General features: G+C 30.2%; 2 protein-coding genes across 4 annotated transcripts; one reads left to right on the forward strand and one right to left on the reverse strand.

Annotated features, from left to right (window-relative positions):
• Positions 1-5,734: 5,734 nt before the first annotated feature.
• On the reverse strand, positions 5,735-9,027 carry UTR7 (UDP-N-acetylglucosamine (UAA) transporter family). Of its 2 annotated transcripts, none has more exons than XM_068625965.2 (8): positions 8,879-9,027; positions 8,619-8,717; positions 8,333-8,438; positions 7,999-8,244; positions 7,453-7,563; positions 7,190-7,348; positions 6,287-6,430; positions 5,735-6,107 (listed from the first exon to the last, which is right to left on the reverse strand). In XM_068625965.2, the coding sequence occupies exons 2-8, from the start codon at positions 8,657-8,659 to the stop codon at positions 5,943-5,945; spliced, it is 972 nt and encodes a 323-aa protein (XP_068482066.1). In that variant the 5' UTR covers positions 8,660-8,717; positions 8,879-9,027; the 3' UTR covers positions 5,735-5,942. The 2 variants fall into 2 exon arrangements, with proteins under 2 accessions (XP_068482066.1, XP_068482064.2); XM_068625963.2 differs by lacking the exon at positions 8,879-9,027 and adding an exon at positions 8,796-8,863 and having other exon boundaries at positions 8,619-8,643.
• A 3,803-nt stretch (positions 9,028-12,830) lies between these two features.
• On the forward strand, positions 12,831-20,787 carry LOC137820061 (oligouridylate-binding protein 1B). 2 transcript variants are annotated; one of them, XM_068623840.2, is made up of 13 exons: positions 12,831-13,065; positions 13,237-13,379; positions 14,306-14,367; positions 14,640-14,742; positions 15,948-16,024; positions 16,326-16,387; positions 16,507-16,594; positions 16,812-16,887; positions 17,214-17,244; positions 17,343-17,465; positions 18,407-18,492; positions 19,491-19,664; positions 20,129-20,787. In XM_068623840.2, exons 2-13 carry the CDS (start codon positions 13,272-13,274, stop codon positions 20,441-20,443), a joined length of 1,305 nt encoding a protein of 434 aa, XP_068479941.2. In that variant the 5' UTR covers positions 12,831-13,065; positions 13,237-13,271; the 3' UTR covers positions 20,444-20,787. The 2 variants fall into 2 exon arrangements, with proteins under 2 accessions (XP_068479941.2, XP_090151867.1); XM_090295741.1 differs by lacking the exon at positions 16,507-16,594 and having other exon boundaries at positions 12,901-13,065.
• Positions 20,788-21,649: the final 862 nt, after the last annotated feature.

The following is a 21,649-nucleotide window of genomic DNA, read 5'->3' on the forward strand; positions in this document are numbered from 1 at the left end:
ATTTGGTAGTATGAAAAAGTAATGTTAGGTTTAAAAGATACTTGATTAAAATTATAATAACTAAATTTTCAAAAATAAGTTTTGAGTTAACTTTGGACAAATTTAGGGATTCTTTTTCTTAAAAACAGGTCATTTGTTTTGTTTAGTTAGTCATTATCATTGCTTTGTTTCCTAATTATCAATCATTTGTTGTTTTCATTAATTAGTCTTCTGTGACCAAATTATAATCTATTGGAGTATTTAGTACCATAAATGTTTAAGAGAATTAATTTATTTATAAAATGTCAAATACCATAAATATTACCTGTTATATTTTTATTTGTTGAAAGTAAGTTAATCTTTTAAGCATTTTATTCATGGGAAAGTATGTTAATTACCTATTATGCTTCTTAAATATTGTAAGCACTACTTTCTTTCTAAAGTCCACTAGTTGCAGGCTTGATTTTTTCTAATTATACAAATGAAAAATATAGAGTTGATATGGTTAATTACGACAATGTACATATAGATAGTATTAGTAATATTGTTAGTTCAGTGAAAGAACTTTTTCAAAAATAAAGTTAATAATGTCTTCAAAAAAAGTTAAATGGATTAATTTAATTGGATGGTCTAAATTAAATAGAAAATTACTGTGATATACTTTGATGAATAACTCTATATTTATGAAGTTTAAAAATTAGATAAAACTATATCAATTCAATAAATTTGGACAAAATCGAAACATTAATTTTATTTTCCTAAAACTATGAGTAACTCAAACAAAATGCATATATATCTAAATTCAGTTTTCTAAAAGTAAAAGTAATATTATTAAAATATGTTTTTTAATTTAAATATCTTTTTCATCCATTTATCATGAATCTTAAATCATAAATCTTAAACTCTTAGTTAAAACTTTAAACCTATTGAAATGAGTTCTTGTTTGGTAAGTTAAACTGATTTACAGTGAGAACTAGAAACTCAAAATATTAATATTTTATGATAACTTATCGTTAATGATGGAGATGTTATAATATTATAATACAGTGTATCTTATAAGATTTATAACTTGGTTTGCTACAAACTCGTTTCATATTACAAAATAGGTTTAAACTAAAAATAAAAACTAATTTTATATTATAGTAAAAAACAAAACAAAAATATTTAAATCTATATTTTATGATGTGAGAAGAACTAATGGAACTTCAACTTTTATATTAAACTAATGTCAAATTTGATGAAGAATGATCCAAAGTAATGGCGATATTTTTGAAACTGAAAGAGTTACAGATACGTTTATTTTCAGAGTTGATAAAGATGTTTCTTTAAAAACAATGAAAGGTATTTTAGGTTGCTTGAAGATGGTTAAAAGAAAAAGAAGGCAAAAAAAAAGGTATGTGATGGGTTTTGTAAGTGTAGTGTGATGAATATTGGTAGATCTGGCATTCTTGCATGTGAGACTAGACTGGCCCGACAACCTAAAATCTTGACAGACATCATCTTAGCTGGGTTTCAACAATTGATTTGAAGTATGAATGAAAGTGTGCATGAGTGTGTAGAAGCTGTTCTTGTTTGCCCAATCTAATCTCTGTCTCATATTTGGTGTATGCCTGAATCATCCATTGCACTATATAACCATGTGTGCCACCACTGCCTAATTCATTTTCCCAACCTTTCTCTTCCATCAATTATTTTTTATTTTATCACCAATAAAAAATAATAAATATCTTCAGATGATCCAACCTTTATACATGAATTCTTCAAGTATAATCTTTCTCACTAAACTTAGTTTCATGTCTATTTATACAAAACTCTCATTGTTAACCCAGTAGAAGACATCTGAGCAAAACAATCATACAACTTAAATAAATACATTATGAGATCATCTTCATACAAATCAACGGATCTATGCACCATTCAGAAAAGAAAAAATACGCAGATTGTGACTTGGATGTAACCCATTACCAAACCTTTAGTAACAATTTTAGAAATGTTTAAGAGATCTTTCTTAATATTAGTATTTAAATCATATATCTTTTTAATACAGTAATTGTTATCCCTACCTCATTAACTACTACTCTGGAAGAAGCATATAATTTTCATTAATCTTCACTTAGATTCGAGTTTATATTTAACAGAAAAAAAAAAGACTTAAAATAAAGTTAAGTGATTCAACTGAAACAAGAGTTTACTTTGACATGTGAATCCCAAATGTTCTGATGCCAAAAGATATTATTCTTATCTTAAGGTAAGAGGAAAATCTCTAAGATAATTTTGTATGAATTAGTTCATTCACAAATAAAAATGAAAAAATATTAATAATATTAAAAAATAAACTTTAACATTTAATTTTATAAAATAGATTTATATCTATTTATCTTTATCTATTTTATTATAACCATTTTTTTTCGATTCTACCATTATTTAATATAGTTCATTTTACTAATACAAATGAAGTATTTTGTCATTTTATATGAATTATTTAAAAAAATATTTTATTTTTTTTAAATTAATATTAATGTGCAGCTTTTATATATATGACTCTTTCATTATTTCTTTAGTTCCTTAATTTAAGGCAACAAAGAGAACATATTCTCACACACTTCCACACCAAATTTCAAATATAAAATAAAAAAAAATTCACTTTCAATCACTCTCTGCATTCTATTTTTTTTTCAATTTCAACTCATCCAAAATTATTTCTTATGTATGTTACATTTCTATCATCCTAAAAATTGAGTAAAAGAAAAAAATGTAGATACACGTGTGCTTCCACCAATATATTATAAAATACTTTTATTTTTAATTAATGTAGAATTTGTGATAATATAAAGAAAAATAACCAACCAAATATAAAGAGTGAAATTAAGAAAACTGTGGAAGTGACTTGTGGACCAATCTGGGTTTGGACTCTGAACCTGTTGCCTCAAAGGCTAGCTGTTTCCTCATACCAATCCACTGGCTATAGCTTCACCGATGTGGGATTATGCATTATAGCTGTTCAAATAACTTATAACGAGCATTTTCTTATTTGTGTATACATCTCATTTATTTATACACTTAATTATATTTTAAAATTACAAGTTTTACCTAAAATATAAAATATTTTTTCTTCATGAGAAATATCAATTTATACCATTAGTATAAGTTGCTAACTTAAAATAAAATTAAATATTAAGATTATTATTTCACTTAATTTTAAACTCTCTCTGTATTTATATATATATGAGACACTCAAAATCTAAGTCTCTTGTCTAGTGGGGGCAACTGAATTAAATTTCACACTATTCTGTTTTTTTTTCAATATTCTAAAATATTATATTTATAATTAATTAAAATAATATTAATAAAAAAAATTTAAAAAAAAAACACATCACGTAGCCAGCAGCCTTTGTTTTCAATATAACCGCAGACAAAGCACGAGGTGGAGGACATAGATGCCACAACAAACCCTGCATAACATCTTTCACAATCTAATCATAATTTTCTTCTAATTTTAACCTTAATTAACACTTTTTACAGCTTAATTTAAACTTCATAATGTTGAGGTAATTTTATAATCAATCACAGCAAGAGTAACTAAGAAAATTGAATGGGTACGTTTGGTACCCTTTCATAATCCTATCCTAATGAGGCCAAATTTCTTGAATTAGTTTGGTTGCCTTTTGGGATGAAAACAAACAAATTTAGTGTATTATGAGAAATGGTAGTTTTATATCTTTCAATACTTTCTTTCTCACTTGCTCTTATTTATTACCTGAAATTTTTGTGGGTGATTCTCACTCTCATTTTAGTCACTTTCATTTTCAAATTACTACTTTTGTACATCCACAACTACTACACATATAATAACAACTAACTAATTTCACATTTTAATACAATTGTGATGTACTATTTAAATTAATTATAAATATATATATATATATAATATTTTCATTAAAATGATAGTGTTCTCAATAATTGAGGTTAAAAGGCCGTTAATTAAATCTATTGAGACATAGATTTCATTGAAATGTAAAAGTTTCAATTATAATTTTAATCTAGTAATGCCTCCAATTTTGAAAGCTAAAAAAATCTACAATTAGTTTAAAGCTTTCTAACAATGAAGAAACGAAAAATAATTTGTACAGAATGTTAAAAAAAATTAAAGAAATATACATTGTTGATGGCTTTATAAAATTAAAACGAAATGTAAATAAAATATGGATTATAAATTCACAACAAAAATCAAAATATAATAAGAAGAGTTAAATACACTTTTAAATTTATATTTAACAAAATTAAAATCTAAAAGTGTATTCAAAATAAGTTTTTTTATTTATTTTTCTAATTTCCTGACAACATTTTTTATGATAAGATCTCCTATATTTTTATAATAGTCGAAATCCGAAAAAGATTATTTAATACTTCAAGGAGACAACTTTGGTCTTTTTTAATCTGTAGTGGACTTGGAGTATGTGTGTTTCGCTATTTCAACACTCATTTTTCCACATCGCAAAAACAACTTAACCATGAAATTTAACGCATTTCAATTCATAGTCATTCCATTTGCCTATAAAATCACACTCTTTTTATTTCATTTTATTTATGGGAAACTTTCTTTAATCTTATTCGGAAATGTTTACTAAATAAATTTTCCTTGCTAGATTCTTCTTTTTTTTTAAATAATATTTGAACAATTTTTTTTAAATACTAATTTTTAACCTTCTATATATTTTTTAAATTTTTAAATCATTGATTAAGTTTCCTTTTAATATTTTCTATACAAGGTCAAATTATATAATATTTTTTTTCTTATGTCAGCCATAACGTTTGTATTATTTATTTACATAAGACCGAATTTTCTTATTTTTACCTTTTTTATTGCACAATATATTGACAATCATAAATAGTATTTTTCATACTTTATATTCATTGTTATATTTTATCGTACTTTACCTATTTTAACGATTATGTCATTTTCCATGTTTATTTTTACTATTTTGATATTCGACTTCAAGATATTGAAGCTGGTATTAATACCTAACATTTGTTATATTATGCTATTTATTTACCATTACATTTCACATCTTTTATGCCTCCATGAATTATGCTGTTATTGGGCCTATTAACCCGATTTCTCTTTTACATGTAAACTATTGCTATTGGGCCTATATTGTTTCCCTCTAAGCAATTGCTTCCTGCACCATATTATTATATTACTGCACCCAATTTCAGGGAAAAAAACGAAAATACCCTTAAAAAATGTGTATATATAAAAATACATTTCAGATCCCTTTTTCGGAACAAAATAATATTTTTCATATCTACTTTTTCAGAATGTATTATTTTCAATTTTAAATTTTTTTATCTGGAATAGAATTTGGATTTTTGTTTCTAAATGTCATATCTACTTTTTTGGAATGTATTATTTTCAATTTTCAATTTTCTTATCTGGAATAGAATTTTGATTTTTGTTTCTGGATGTTTATTTCCAGAACACAATAATCTTTTCCAGATCTACTTATGTTTATTTCCAGAACACAATAATCTTTTCCATATCTACTTTTTCAGAATATATTATTTTCAATTCCGGATTTTGATTTCCAAAGAGATTTTTTGAATTTGAAAATTTTGTTAGTGCAGGTTCAAAAATGTTGGGTGTAGGAAGTTTGCCTTCCTCTATTACTGTTTGTCACGCGCTCTATACTCCATTTCAGTGTTGAGAACATTGCAGAGAAAAAAAAATAGACCGCTTATAAAATTCTGGTAAGCATTTGAATAATAAAAGTACAATTATTTTACTGAATTCCAAATATCATGTCAGTATTACTACATAATAGGCTCAGACTCTGTGAGCCTGCAATTACTGTAAATTATAAGAAAAAAATAACTAAATTATCAGTCCTTACAATCAAGTAAATAAAAGTAAAGAAACAATTCATGTAACTGTTAGTTTGCACTGCAACTTATGAACATCACTTCTATTTACGATGAGCCTCCGCGTCAGGTACAAGCTTCATCGCCTTACTTCTTTTCTGCTGATATTTGGCAAATGAATACCATACACCGCCAGCTGAATTAATAACCAATCCAGACACATTCAAAGCATGGACTTGAACACCACCCAGTAAAAAGAAACCAAGGGTCTGAAGAAGCAACCATCAACGGGTTTAGTGCTTGCAGTTAAAACTAGACATAAATGAGCATAAAGGGTACGCAAGCAAATTAAACTACAAAAAAAAATATGGATAGATTATGTATATGTATGAATTTGGCCTGCTGTGACAGATTTTCTATGGCAAACACAGAATCACTCCTAGCTTACCGTGGAAACAACCCCTTTGAGAACGCCAACAATAGTTGTAGTTAAGGCTGAATTAACAATTGTACACAAGAACATGGTGAAGTTGAGAACAATGCCCATCACCAATGAAAGAATAAGAATCATCAAAAATGAAAAGGAATAACTCTGCAAAGGAAAACAAAATATTAGCTTTGGCGTCAATTTATCACTAAATAAAACATGATACAGCTTTGCCATATAATTAAATACTGCAGATTTTTTTAGCTTTTCCAGAATATGTCGCAAGCTATGGCTCCAGCTTTCAACCATCAAAACGGCATTTTTATGATCCTTCCACAAAATGATTACTAAGAATACACTTTGTCAGCACTTTAAAGTGAATCAAGTAATCTATTGATTTAATTTACAGTTGTAAAACATCTGATATATAAAAGGCCAATTGCTTTATGAAAGCAAAACGGACCCAGATCGTGCCAAAATCAAAAGTTGCTGTTTTGTCTTGTTTTCCACCATACATCAAGTGATCTTAACCTCACACCGCCCCTATTTTTTTTCCTAGTTTGTAGAAACATGCCCAATTCTAAGAAACTCAAAAGTCACATGCCCAATGGACCAATACATAGAAAATTTGCACAAAACTACTAAGCAGACAATATCAGTAAGAGGAAGGAAATATTAGTGCATATATTATTTCTTTTGAATTATCCAACAACATAGAAAAACTATCATATGTAAATGAACATATTTGCTGTTTGAGACTAAATATAGCTATCACTGAGGCATTTACCAGTTCCTTGTGAAATAATTGGGATTTATTTGATTGTATATATAAACAGATAAGATTTAAAAATGTCCAAATATTCAATTCATTCTGGCATAATCATGAATCAATCCAAATAACAAGAACCAGGTTAAGATTCTGACCTTTGCAAATAATAAAGATAAAGAATTTGGGAATTCCCCAGTGACTATGATGAGAAACATCAAGAATGGAAGAGATAGAAAGCTGTTATAGAACATGATTTCCAAGGATGAGAGTCCATCCTCGGCACCAGATTTTTCCACCAGCACAAGGTACATGGTCTGCATATACGAGTAAGCAGCACTATGAACAAACAGTGCAAAATTACAGTGTCGATTCCATTATAAAATTAAGATTTAAGAACTACGATGTATCAGCATATCACCTGAAAAAAAACGGAAACAAAAGCCATGCTATACCCAAAAAGGTCAAAGGAAAAATCTCCAAGGGCAGCAATGAGAACTCCAGCAGCAATCAATATAACTGAAAGAGCCACCTGAAATTTGACAGAAAATTATATACATTAAGATTTATCAGCTCAAGAGTGGAAAGAACGAAATGCTACCAATCATTATAATTCACACCCAAGGCTAATCAACTGTGGCATTAGACCCACATACACTTTACACTGTACAAGAAAATGAACACAGCTTTACACACTGTTCATTGTTTATAAGGTACCATACCCAATTTTAGAGTCCACCAGTGATCAGTATTTCCACAAGAAGATCAAAGTTTATTCTTGTTTGCTGCACTAACTAAATTCCGTTACCAATGGTTCGTCTCCCTTTTTAAATAACACAATTTCTCTTCTTGAAAACCTCTTGTTGCAACTTAGTTCAACCAATAACTTTCATGGTATGTAATTCACATAGATAAACTATTTTGACAAGGTGACAGAATGAACAAAACCTCAAATAACAACCAATACCTGAGCTGTAGGTCTCCCCTTTCCCGAGAAGTACCCAGCAATAAGTACAGCAAGCGGCGTAAGCCTCTTGATCGCAATATACATTGGGATATTGACTCCTTTCAAACTGGCCAAAGCAAAAGCCACATTAGCATTATAGAAAATTGAAAGCGGAAGCAGTCGCTTGGCCGTCGCCATATCCAGTTCTCTCGCCTTCGTGTATCCCATATTCCTACCAACGTGAATAAGCAAAGAGGTAGCCAATTGCTGAAAAACACAAACATCGGTAAACAAAAATCCAACAGCAATAAAGGGCGAGAATCTGTTATTTTATCAGCAAAGGCAATAATAATACCTGAAAAGTGAGAAGAGTCATCGAATATGCATACTGCATAAGAACAGCCTTGTTGATAAAAACCATGAGCATGGAGGCAAATCCATAAGCCACAGCCGCGAGCAAACTACGTGAAAACAAAATCTCAGTCATGGCAGCTATTCTCGAGCCTTGAATATCCAGAATTCGTAAGAGCAAGATTCAGCGATGGAATGTTAATGAAGTAGTGATTGAGGCAGTGTGAGAAACGGTTATTGAAAACGAGATTGAGCTAAACGATGAGGAAAAAGAGAAGCATGTGGAAAACCTTGACAAGGAGCTGGTTTCTGCATCTGCACGGATCTCCATGAGTAAGAAATGGCGAAAAAGAGATCCAACAAATCAAAGATTAAGAATAAAACAGAACCTGGAGAAAATTAAAAAAGAAAAAAAAACAATTAAATATAAAATTAGGGAGCGATTTAGTTGGAAAAGGCGAGTTTACATGTCTGCGGAATTGATAAGAGAAAGAAGAGAAAGTTTGAGAGAAAATAGTAAAAAGAAAAAGAAAGAGAGAAAGGAGAAAACAGTGAAACAGCTGGCGTAGTGTGGCGTTTCATTGCTCCCAGTTGCCATGCACCAAACTTCTCCGTCTTTCGCCATCACTCACTCACTCACCCAATTCCTACCAAGTAAATTGTAATTAACTATTCTCATCAATAACTATAACCGTTGACATTATACAAAAATAACCTAACCTAATAAATATTTATATCAAACTACTTAATCACATACTTACAAATTCAAACACTTATTACATACATTCTTATGTAAATTAATATTCAATTATATTGAATATGTTTACACTTAACTCACCGTCATCATCACGATAACAAAAATTAACCATAAGGTTTTATGATAGGATGATTAATTATATAAAAGTAGTGATACAATATTTTTTTATGGTATGTTACATCATTATTGAATTAAGATATTTAGTATAATAATTTCACGCTTCAATAAATGAATTATATGTTTAATATAATAACTCTTCTCGTACTAAGTTGGAAACGCTCCAATAAATGAATCATATATATATTTAATATAGTAACCCTCCTTACATTAAATTAAATGAATCCAACAATTAAGCAAAGTTAGACAAAATTTAGGGTTATTCATATTTTTCGTGAAGGAAATACGTGTGTTGATAAGTTGATTAATTTATGATTTATTCATAGAGAATCCTTTTATTGGTATAATAAGTTTTCATCTAGTCTTTTATTATAATTTTTTATTAATAGATATAATCTACCTCTATATATTGTGTTTTGTTGACATATGAATTTTGGCCTAATTTCCCCATATTTTTGTATTTTTTTTAATAATATTTTTTTCATATGATGACAAATAATTGTTGTTATTTGAAGTGTCAGCCTAACTGAGATGTCAAGTAGTATAATGTTGCCTAACATGTTAGACAAGTCTTAATCTACTTTTAAATAACCTAATTCACATACAAAATGTATAACTATAAACCTAGACAAGCACGGTGGATTTCACACACAAAATTTTCAATTTATACATAAGATACAAGAAAGAACACTTATTGTAAAAAAAAAGCCCAATTCAAATATTACTGAAAACGTATTATATTTTACAATATAACTTCTAATTAAAATAACTTCAAATGTTTATAGCTCAATATTTTCATACACTATCTCTTAAAAAGTTAAAACAAAACTGATTTTAAACTATGAGAATGACATTCATGAAGTAATGCTTATTTCAAAGTCAAACATATAGTTTTTAATATGCTAATTAGTTAAATTTTCTTATATATTAAAAGTTTGGTAACTTTTAAGATGATATGTAATGAAAAAAAAAATATAATTTTTTTTTTACGATTAATAATGAGTTTAATCCTATTGTATCAGGTTGAATAGTCATTTACATAGTTAGAAATATATATTATCTTCTATCTAGCTTTTAAGATATAATATTTGTTATTTATATTAATATCTATATCTTATATAACTAGTATTTTAATATGTATATCTATATATTCATATAATTTCTATATCGTATTTATTTAAATTCAAATTCAACGATCAATACTCGTCAATATTTATAATTCATACTACCATTCAAACACTTTTAATGACTTATTCACATCACCATCAACATGTAATTCACCAAATCAACAAAAATCTAATTTCACATCTAATCTTATTCAAAACAATCTATTTTACTCAATAACCAATCCTACAAGAAAATTTGAAGATGGTGGCCACATTCACATTCAAATCTTATAATCTAGGATTCTATTGGGAAAAAAAATATAAAATCAACTTATCTTACCTGTGTAAAAGTAGGTATGCTCACAAATAGATCTAACTCCTAAAGATCACAAGATAGTTTTACTTGCACCACATAATTATGATCAATGATCTAAACATATTATTAAGACTATGAACTAACATAAACTAATCATGAAGCAAAAATCATCACATGCAACCATAACTAACCAAACAAGCCTAAAAAATAAAAAAAGCTGACTAAAAAAATGAACAAAAATGAATTTATTCTAACTAAATTTTTGACATTTCAATTTTGTAGTATTCACTCTTAAAAATCTAGTGACGGACTTCGATCGTCAATATAATAAAATAAACTCGGAGAAAAGGTAGAGGAGGAAACCATGATAAATTTTGGAAAGATGGTTATTTTACTAAAATTAAACATAAATAATTGATTTTTCTATTTAAATATTCTTTCACTTTAATAAAATATTCGAGTGTTATTTATAAGAGTCATACTCTACTACCATTTTCTAGTCCTTATCAATCTTAGATTTTTTCATCTAATTCATTTTTAATGTTTTGTTCATATCAGCTGGTAGCTAAGGTTCTATGAATAAATTTCACCAAATAACAAAATGTTGTTTTTATTTCAATTTAGTTTTGATATGTATTTATTAATATTTAATTTAATCTTTATAAAGCCATAGTTATTTTTCTCACCAATTGTATCAAATTTCAAACTTATAAGTTTGATGGTAATAAATATTAAGAATAAGACTAGTACAATAAATCTAGTAACTTATTAAAGTATATATTAATTAAATTTTAAAAATAAATTAAAAAACGAAGAAAAAAAAAGTAACGCATAAAAATAGGAAAAATAAAGAAAAAGACAAAGATGAAAAAGAAAAAAAGCGAGACACTAAAAGAAAAATAATAAACTTATAGAGTATTACAAAATAATTTTAATTATAGTTCAGTTTAATCTCATGGCAGTCATGTATAAGATATGTTAGATGTGACATATCACACAAAAATTATTTCATTTCCTCATAGAAACTATCATGAATAATAAAAAAATATTTTTGAATTTCAATACACAGAAGAATAAAATAGGACACAATATATATTTTAAGTATAAAAAAATTGCACGACGAGTGAATTAAAACTTATTTTTAACATGATTTTCTAAATCATTTATTACAAAAATGAATAAATTTATTATATATCATAATTTAATATTAACATAAAAAAACCCTTATATGGTGAGTGCACTGCAATGTAAAATGACTAACATATTTTTTTTTCTCTTACTCGTTCCATTAATCCTATTTTGATATCATCGGAAATAAACAATATTTTTTGATAATTTAACTTTACACTATTATTATCCAAATATTAATTTTCAAACTCAAATTAAAATAGTTAATATTTTCATTCTAAAATGAATGGTTTCGATATAATGGATGCTAAACCATGACAATGCTTATTAGTCATTGAAATATATTAAGTTATTAAAATATTTAATTTAAATATAATGATAATTTTGTACACTAATAGCACAGTAAAGAGTAAAAACTATCACAAATTTACATCATATGGACTTTTTTGTGTGTGTGTTTGAAACTTCAACAATAATTAGATTTTTTTTAAAGAACAAACAAAACATATAACGACTATAATAAAAATATTATCAATGTATTTTAAATAATAAAAAACTCAAATTTCATTTATTTCTAAAACTTAAATGTCCAAATAATAATTTTAAACACAACAAAAAAATTACTATAGAACTAAAAATAGGTTTTAAATTTTTGAAAATATATATGTATATATTTAGTTTCTTCAAGAACGACGAGTATTTATGATCTAACCAGACTAGTAAAGTAATATCATAATAATGAAAAAAATAAATTTAATGGTTAATATTAAGTGTACATTCATAATAATTTCAAACAAAAAATCACCAGTAATTAATAAATATTAGTTTACATGACTTAAAAATTGATTAAAAAGACACAAATTTAAATAAAATCAATCAAAACTGTATGGTTGTTAATTGACTAGATATGGAACTTTAAATAAGATTTATTATTATAAACAGCTGAAAAAAATCAATAAAATTCTTTAAAAGAAATGAATTAGTAATAAGATTTTTTTTAATAAAACTAATTTAGGATATAAAAAAAATAATCACTTTTTTTTTCAGTATAAATTTAGAGCATTCTCCTTCAAGAATTGTGTGTTTATATAAAGTATAGGTAAAAAAGTAAACGGGTTTATCCGGTTAAGTTGGGTTAACACAATCCGGGTTAGGATACAGTGGAAGTGGATGGACATGGTTATGAGATTGGCGGAATGAGGTTGGAGAATTGATTGAGAGTGCGAAACCAAAATCCAAAACCAAAAACACCATTTGGGTTGGGACCATTCACCATCCACAGCCTTGTCTTCTTCTTCTGCTTCCAAATCACGGTCAGAAAAATATCAAATCCGTTCCCTTTTCCATCTTTCGCACAATCTCCCAGATTTCAATCACCGATTTCCACCATTATTATTATATTATATTGTTGCAATTGTTTACTTGATTTCTTCCAAATGTTACGATATGGCTCCGTGACAATTACTCGCTCTTTCTCTTCTCAGGAACAATCTCTCTCTGAATCGCGCGAGGTTAAGATATGCAACAGAGGCTGAAGTTGCAGCAACAACAAGCCCTCATGCAGCAAGCTTTGCTTCAGCAGCAACAGATGTACCACCCTGGCATGCTCGCCGCAGCTATGTCTCAGGTTAGCCTTTCTCTGCATTCTTCTTTTCCTTTTTTCACCTTTTTTTTTTCTTTTCTTTTCCTTTTTTTTTCTCCGTTTTCAATTACGCCGCATTTTTTCTGCCGAATTTGTGCATCCGACTTCAATTGCATTTGCTGCGCTGTTTCTATTTCCGTGGAAAAAAGAAAATAGGGCTTGTGGATGGGCAGAAAACATTTAATTCATGTAATTAGGGTATTGGCGGTGTTGTTGCTCTGGTTTTCGTGGTAGCTTAATTTCAGGCCACTTTCACAGTCTTGTAAGATACAATTGTTACCCGTTGCCTTACGGTTTTTCTATTCTCTCCACAGGAATGATTATTGATAAATGAAAATCGCATTGCTTGCTTCAATTTTATTTGGTTCATTTTCATCTAGGTTTCGTTGTCAAGAAAATGGCTGCTGCTGCTGCTGTGGTCTATTGTTGTCGTTTAAATTATTCAGAATTGACAATTTGATATAATTGTTGAGTACCACCGACTAGTGTATTATATGTATTTGTGATTTGCAATTATTTTGCTCCCAAACTTTTAGCTCTTCAATATGGCAATAGGAGGAACCTAATGATTGCACAAAATGTTAGGTCGTGGTCGTAGTCAACTAGAATATGTCAAGAATTTATAATCTGTGGACCTATAAAGCATACTATAGTTATCTCATTTAATGGAGGTATTGTTGCAGAATTGTTTTTGACGATTATGATATGAACTAAAATTGGTTTATGCATTTGGTTGATTTACTATTTGGGTTGTTAGAAGCATATGAGAAATAGCTCAGTCCTTTATTGTCTCTAAATAGTGTACTCTATTTTTTCTTCTATTTAAGGTTTCTGTCTGTGTATAGTTGATTGGACCTTCTTTCCTTTTGTCTGTTTTGTTTATTCTTTTGTTGTTTTTGTAAACTTTGCAGATGGAGCCTGTTCCAAGTGGAAATTTGCCTCCTGGTTTTGATACATCTGCATGCCGTAGTGTGTGAGTGTTTTATTTCTTTCGTATTTTAGATGATTTTTGTCCGCAGTTTCATGTTTGTGCACAAGTATGAGTGTTTCCATTTTAACCAAATTTCTAACAAATGTAGATACATTTTTTTGTTGTTGCATAAATGTTGTTTTTATCTGATCTGAATTTCTGAGAGATAGATTCGATGCTACTGAAGTTCAATGTTGTATTAAATAATCACTGTACTAGAATTAGTATAGTTATTCTCTTTGACGCCTTATTGATCTAAAACTATGTTCTTTCAGTTATGTAGGAAATATTCATGTAAATGTCACTGATAAACTTCTCGCAGAAGTTTTTCAGAGTGCTGGTCCTCTTGCTGGCTGCAAGCTCATAAGAAAAGAAAAGGTTTTTGATTCAATATTCACCTCTATTTTCTTTGTTGATGATCATTGATGCTCTTATTATTATTATTAGTTTACTTGTAAATGACCTCTTTTAACAGGCCTTGTTGTAAAATTAAAAAACCCTGTTATTTTTCCTAATTTTCCTTAATATTATGAGTATGTTGATTACTAGTACTGATGAGTAAGCTTTTAATTGTTTTAAAAAAATCTGGCTGGCATAAGAATTTAGAGTATAGAATTACTTTAATCTGAACTTCTCTAATGAGAATCTTTATTCTACAAAGGTGATATGTTTTCAAGGAGTTATGAAAGGATAAGTGCATATCAGTCCAGAATTTGTTTGGTGATTCTGGCCTTTACTAACTGAATTATAGGTTTCGGTGTCTCCCTTCTTTTGAATCCTTTTACTGTGATGCATTTGGTGGTAATATTATCCTGGTGTCGTCTTAATATCTGGCCTCTTGCTTATCATAATTTTTTTACCAACCTTGCAATGTAAATGGCTTCTCTAACTTGGAACTGTGTATGGTGAAAGCTGAGAGCTTGAGAGAGTGAGTGTATATCAGCTAAGATGGATTGCTTTAGATCCTGCTTGTGTGCTATATGTCATTTGACACTAGTAATTTCTGCTGTGGGTTACACTGTGAAGTTTCCGTGACTGTGGCTCTTATGTTGTGTCTGTCCTAGCTTATTTTAGGCCTTTCTTTTGCTGAAAGCAGTAGCTAAGCCTAACAGAATTTCTTTAAAAAGGAGCTTTTCAAAAGGTAACTCCTTTTTAATAGAGAAAACTTAAAAAGGAGCTTTTCAAAAGGTAACTCCTTTTTAATAGAGAAAACTTAAAAAGGAGCTTTTTAAAACCACTAGTTTAGGAGCTTTTGGTTACTTCTCCTTCTCTATTTCAAATGCCAAGATCTAATAACATAATACCCAGGAACTTTGAACTTAAAAGTATTTTTAAGGTTAATATATTACAGAATATTACTAAACAACTTTAACATTAAATTTAAAACTCTTATTTCAACTTTAATTTTAAATTAACTCTTGTGCAAAATAAATTTGGACATACGACAGCTTAGTTTAGCTCTACATGCTATTTCATGGTTACCCTTATTCTTTTCCCAGTCATATGCCTAATATCTACGCTCTCTCCTAGAATCTTTCTACTTATTTTTCCGGCCTTTTCTTACTGTGAAATTAATGTTACAGTCCTCTTATGGTTTTGTGGACTATCACGATCGAGCATCTGCGGCCCTTGCAATAATGACATTGCACGGACGACAACTGTAAGCATTTTGTTTGATACATGTTTTATTCAGCTTCTTTGGCATATTTGCATAGGTTTGTTTGTGAACTGTGAAGAAATTCTCCATCTGGATTTTCTGGAGATAGAGGAACCATTATCGTTTTTACTTTCATATTCTTTTTTACTGATAGACCTATTACTCACGTTTACTTAGCATTACAAAATATTTTAATGGCTCTAAGATGTTCTAATCAGACAATCTTGAGTCTTGGCAACTTGTCAGAGTTTATCTTTATATGTAGCTACTTTGAATAATATATATTTTTTATTTCTGTTTGCAGTTATGGTCAAGCACTTAAGGTGAATTGGGCATATGCCAATAGCAGTAGGGAGGACACATCAGGTTAATTTTAAGACAGTTCATATATTTTGTGATTTCAATTATTTTGCTTCTTGGGGGCATTCTTTTTCTTTTTTTCTTTTCAATTGTATATTCCTTTAATTTTAGTTTAAAATCATCAGGGCACTTCAATATATTTGTCGGTGATTTGAGTCCAGAGGTTACTGATGCAACTTTATTTGCTTGCTTCTCAGTCTATCCTAGTTGTTCGTGAGTTCCTCATTGCTTTTTGTTTTTTTTCTTCATTGTGAATTTTTTGGTCATTGGAGCAAGGTACATTCTGTTTTTATGGTGACTGTTGTGGTCCTCATTAGTGGTGACAAGTTGAAGATAGTTAACTGGGGGGAACTTTTCAACAAGTTACTCAGCCTTGAAAGATGTTTTGGTTTCTGGAATTTACTTTTCTATCTTCTCTCGTTATTTGCAGTGATGCAAGAGTTATGTGGGATCACAAAACCGGTCGGTCAAAAGGATATGGTTTTGTTTCTTTCCGCGATCATCAGGTACTGTAGAGATCAACCAATGAACCATCCTGAAAGAGGAAAAAGTTAAAGCTTTATTAGGAAGTGCAATTATTTTCCAAAATAAGCTGAACTAAATGTGTTGTGAAAAGATCATTAAATTGTTTTTCTTTCAAATTAAATGAGAACAGAACACTCAATATCTCCAGAACTTTATTTCATTTAAATTGCCATATAAATTTTATTTGCTGTGTTTTTGTTGGATGTGTGAATAACAGTATGAACCCTTTTAGAATATCTTCCAAGTTAAACCTTACAAATAATCAGGTTGGTGTAACTACGTTAATTGTGTGCTGAATTATATGCAGGATGCCCAGAGTGCCATAAATGATATGACAGGTTTGGCATTCAGTTGTATACCTTTGTGCTCTTTGTTCCCTGCTTTTGTGTCATGTTTTTTGTTTATACCAACATGTGGTGTTTCCTGCATCATATAGGTAAGTGGTTGGGAAACAGGCAAATACGATGCAACTGGGCAACTAAGGGTGCTGGTACCAGCTCCAGTGAAGAAAAGAGCAATGACAACCAAAATGCTGTTGTGCTTACAAATGGATCTTCAGGTATCAAGTACCTTTCTAGATAGCCAAGAGCCTGAGCCTAAATTTCTGAAACCATGAAAACATAGATGAAGACTCAAGTTTACATTTTTTTCCTTCTCCAGTTCAGGCTATTTTTTTGAGTGGTATGTGTTATTCACTGTTCTGAATTATGCCATACTGATTCTAAAGATGACGGAAGGACCGATGGACCACACTTATTAGGGTAGCATATATATTTTGGTGGCTTATAATAGAGATCCACAATGGCTAAAGATATAATCAAATTATAATATATATAAGTGAATTCATCCCTTAACTTGCAAGTTGGTTTTATAATATTGAGTTAGGTTTAAAAACTCAATTTCTAAGATGATATTAGAGTTTATTCTAACAAAGTTTGTTAGACTTATCTGGTCATCCCCTATCGGGCTACTATTGGACCACTTAGAAATATCTACTATCATGCTAATCCTTAGAGTAAGGGGGGTGTGTTGGAGATCTTATAGCGGCTAGTTTTGCGAGATTGAGTTAGACTTAAAGTTGACATATGTTAGACACATATGGAAGTGCACTTCCAAGTGTTTGATTTGTTAGGCACCAGTTTTGACGCATACTCGGGTCCTGGAAAATAGCTAAGGTAGACACAAATAACATAGCTACTAGTTTGTATGGGATAAATGTTGTGCTTTTACATGATGAGCATTTGGCGAAGTTTGTTATCCACTACTTTGGTATAAACTTTCAGTATTTTATTAGAGTAACTAAATGGTTATAGTGACTACAATTATTTCTAATTTGGGATCTCAATTAAGTATTCACTTTGTTTGCTGCTTTTTTTCCTTTGCACTCGTGTAACTAAGTTCACTCATCTATTTCCTGTGTGCTTCTGGAGACCGCCAGGGAATTTTAGAATTGTTGACAGTGACAGATACTTATAATTCATTTTTTCCAATGTTTTACAGATGGAGGTCAAGATAATAATAATGAGGATGCTCCTGAAAACAATTCTTTATACACCACAGTTTATGTTGGCAACCTTCCTCATGATGTAAGTTATGTTAATTGAAGAATGAAATATTATGGTTATTATTTTCACATTTTAAAAACTAAAACTTTATTTAATTTCTCTATTCACGAATATGGAAAAAATATTTAGGTATTTTCTAGGATTAATCTGGCTTGTTAGAAGTGTATTTGAACATAATTTTGGATGGATAACTGGGGTGCATATTTTACAATGATGTATATCTGAATTTCCCTTGTTAAAAGTGGTAGAAAAATGCCATAATATGTGTAAGATAGTCCTCATTGCAATCTTTCCAACTTCACGGCTTACATGTGGTTAAAGGACAGACATGCCTTGGCCTGTCGAACATTAATTGACTTGAACTTAAATTATTGTATTCAAATTCGAGCATAATTTTGTTGTTTTTAGGTGTTGTTAACCCATGTGGTATGATATTTCTTGTTACTTTTCAAAAGTGTGTTTGAATTTGGCGTTGGCACTAGTGACCCAGCTTTCTTAGGAAGCTCTGAGTGTCAATTTACCTCCCCCGTAGTTTGTTATTGCAATCCTGTAACAAAAAAACTAGTGTCTTTGCATCTGACGAGCAGTTATCTGTTGTGGTTTATTCACAACTTCATCAATCTCTTTTATTATTGAGTCTTATATGCCGCCTCTTGCTTTGGATCTATCCTCAATGAGAAAAAAAAAGGCATCCCAGTATTTGTGGGGAACTTAGATATGGTGACGTCATTTGCAGTGTCACATGGTTGCAGAGCTCCTTGCAACCATATTATTGTTGCTTCTTCGTCTGATGCAGTCCACAATTCAAAATCATGGTTGAGAGTACATTTTGAATTAATTTATGAAAACCTTTTTCCAAGCTTTTAATGCTCCTTCCTAGCATGTACTTGTCGTTGAATGTGTCAAATCTGTGACAATATGTCTCTAAACTGATTGATCTGAATGTCAGTCTTGCAATATATTACAAAATATGAACTGTTCCATTTAAAAGATTCTTACATGTGGTTTGAGGGTAACAGGTAACTCAAGCTGAACTCCATTGCCAATTCCATGCACTGGGGGCTGGGGTAATTGAGGAGGTTCGAGTTCAAAGGGACAAGGGTTTTGGATTTGTCAGATACAACACTCACGAGGAAGCTGCGTTGGCCATTCAGGTGGCTAATGGAAGAATAATCCGTGGGAAGAGTATGAAGGTGAGAATTTTTTCACTTATCTGGTCAACTAATTAATTGCCATTTCTTGTTTGGTCTGGTGGTTGCCCATAAAGTAATGTCCGTAGGGATGTTTTTCCTTCACAATAGCTGATCATGTTTCTCAGGACTCGCATCTAGAGTCAGCTGCTTGCACCTAACCTTACCCTTACCTTTGTCCCTTCCCTGTGGGGGCGCCGATTTACATCATGGGAAGGAGGCCATGTTTTTACAGCATTCTTCTATGCCTGTTATGGACTGATGGATACAATTTTATTTGTATTGTTGGGAAGTTAAATTAAAATGCTTTTGAAGTATAAATGTAATTTCATGGATGTAATGCACCTCAAGTATAATAACACACTTAAACGCATGCTCTTTGTACTGTTGCCTAATTTTAAAGGCTGGAAGGTATGGGGGTTCATGAGATGCAGATGAATAAAAAATATTTTACTTGAATTTTGCAGTGTTCATGGGGTAGTAAACCAACTCCTCCTGGAACAGCTTCGAATCCGTTACCTCCTCCTGCTCAACCGTATCAAATACTTCCGACTGCAGGGATGAACCAAGGTTATTCTCCTGCTGAATTGTTGGCTTATCAGCGCCAACTGGCCTTGAGTCAGGCTGCTGTATCTGGTCTTTCAGGTCAAGCCCTTCTGCAAATGACTGGACAACATGGCCTAGCTCCTGCTTCAATGGGCGTAAACTCTGGGGGATCTCAAGCCATGTATGATGGATATACCGGTAATTCATCAAGACAGCAGCTTATGTACTATCGTTGACACATGAGCTTGTGCAGATTCACAGTTGCTTTATTATCGTCTGGGGGACTTTGATGTGGCATCACATTTCTCTTTGCTTCCCCACAGCATGTCCTTTTCATACTGGGCTTTTTTTATTGGAGGTATTGTGGCTTGATAATTTACTTAGTTTTTTACGTCGTGTTGTAATTTGTATTGTTTGATCTAACGAGGATTTGATGACTCAAAAAAAGGGATCTATGTTTTGCTAGAAAGAGAAGCGAATTTTATGTTTGGGTAGTTTTCATTTATGTTATTGTGTATTATAAGTATCGACTGAAGTTCATATGTTAATAATTCTATGCCTTTTGTTTTTATTTGCTCCATACCGCTGCGTTATAACAGCTATGATATTTTTTGTGTGGAAAATCAACGCTGTGTTAATTTTTCTGGCTCGTGTTTAACGCTCTGCTCTTCATTTATGTGGCGCACTTCAAAATGCTCAAACTTCACTTTGCCTTTATATTTAATGCGTCAAAAACTTTGTTTAGAATTGAATAATTAATTAGTCTACAACAAACAAAGATAATTCATATTTTTAAAATGTTTTTGTGAATTAGCCTTTTTGGTCAAAATTGTCACTTAGCTTTTTAGTGGTAATGGGATACGATACGAAGCGTCCCGTGAAATTAAATTACAATTACTTTGCTAAAATTGTCCCCGTTCAGTAGCGGTTTACTTCCATTGTTTCACTGAAATTGAGACGAGTCAAGTGTATTTAAGCATAGTCAACAAAATGTCTCTTCATTGTTTGAACGTAAATAAATTTTCCTAAAAATTAAGTTTTCAATATGGATAATTGCATATAATGGGATAAGGTCTTAATTTTTAATATTTAACTAACGTGACTACTTTAGAATTTACAACACTACACGAGTTTGATATAATTTTACAATTATTAAGTGATCTTGATCCACCGCATCTTCTGTGTTTCCGATCAATCTCTAGTAAAACATCAAGTTTTTTAATGTTTTGATAAAATAATAAATGACATTTAATTAGTAACACATATTAGGACATAAAAAGTAGTGGTTCAAAACCACAATATTTTTTCCTTAGCTTAGGCCATTGATTTGCGTTTTGTTTGATATTACAGAAAAAAAGTGTAGATAAAAATAAGGAAAATAAATAAAAAGTAGGGTAATTCTGGATTGTTTAGTTTTAAAAAATAGGAAAGAAATTGAAGAA

This window comes from Phaseolus vulgaris, chromosome 9, assembly GCF_051622355.1.
Source record: "Phaseolus vulgaris cultivar YP4 chromosome 9, ASM5162235v1, whole genome shotgun sequence".
In the NCBI taxonomy this organism is placed as follows: Eukaryota; Viridiplantae; Streptophyta; class Magnoliopsida; order Fabales; family Fabaceae; genus Phaseolus; species Phaseolus vulgaris.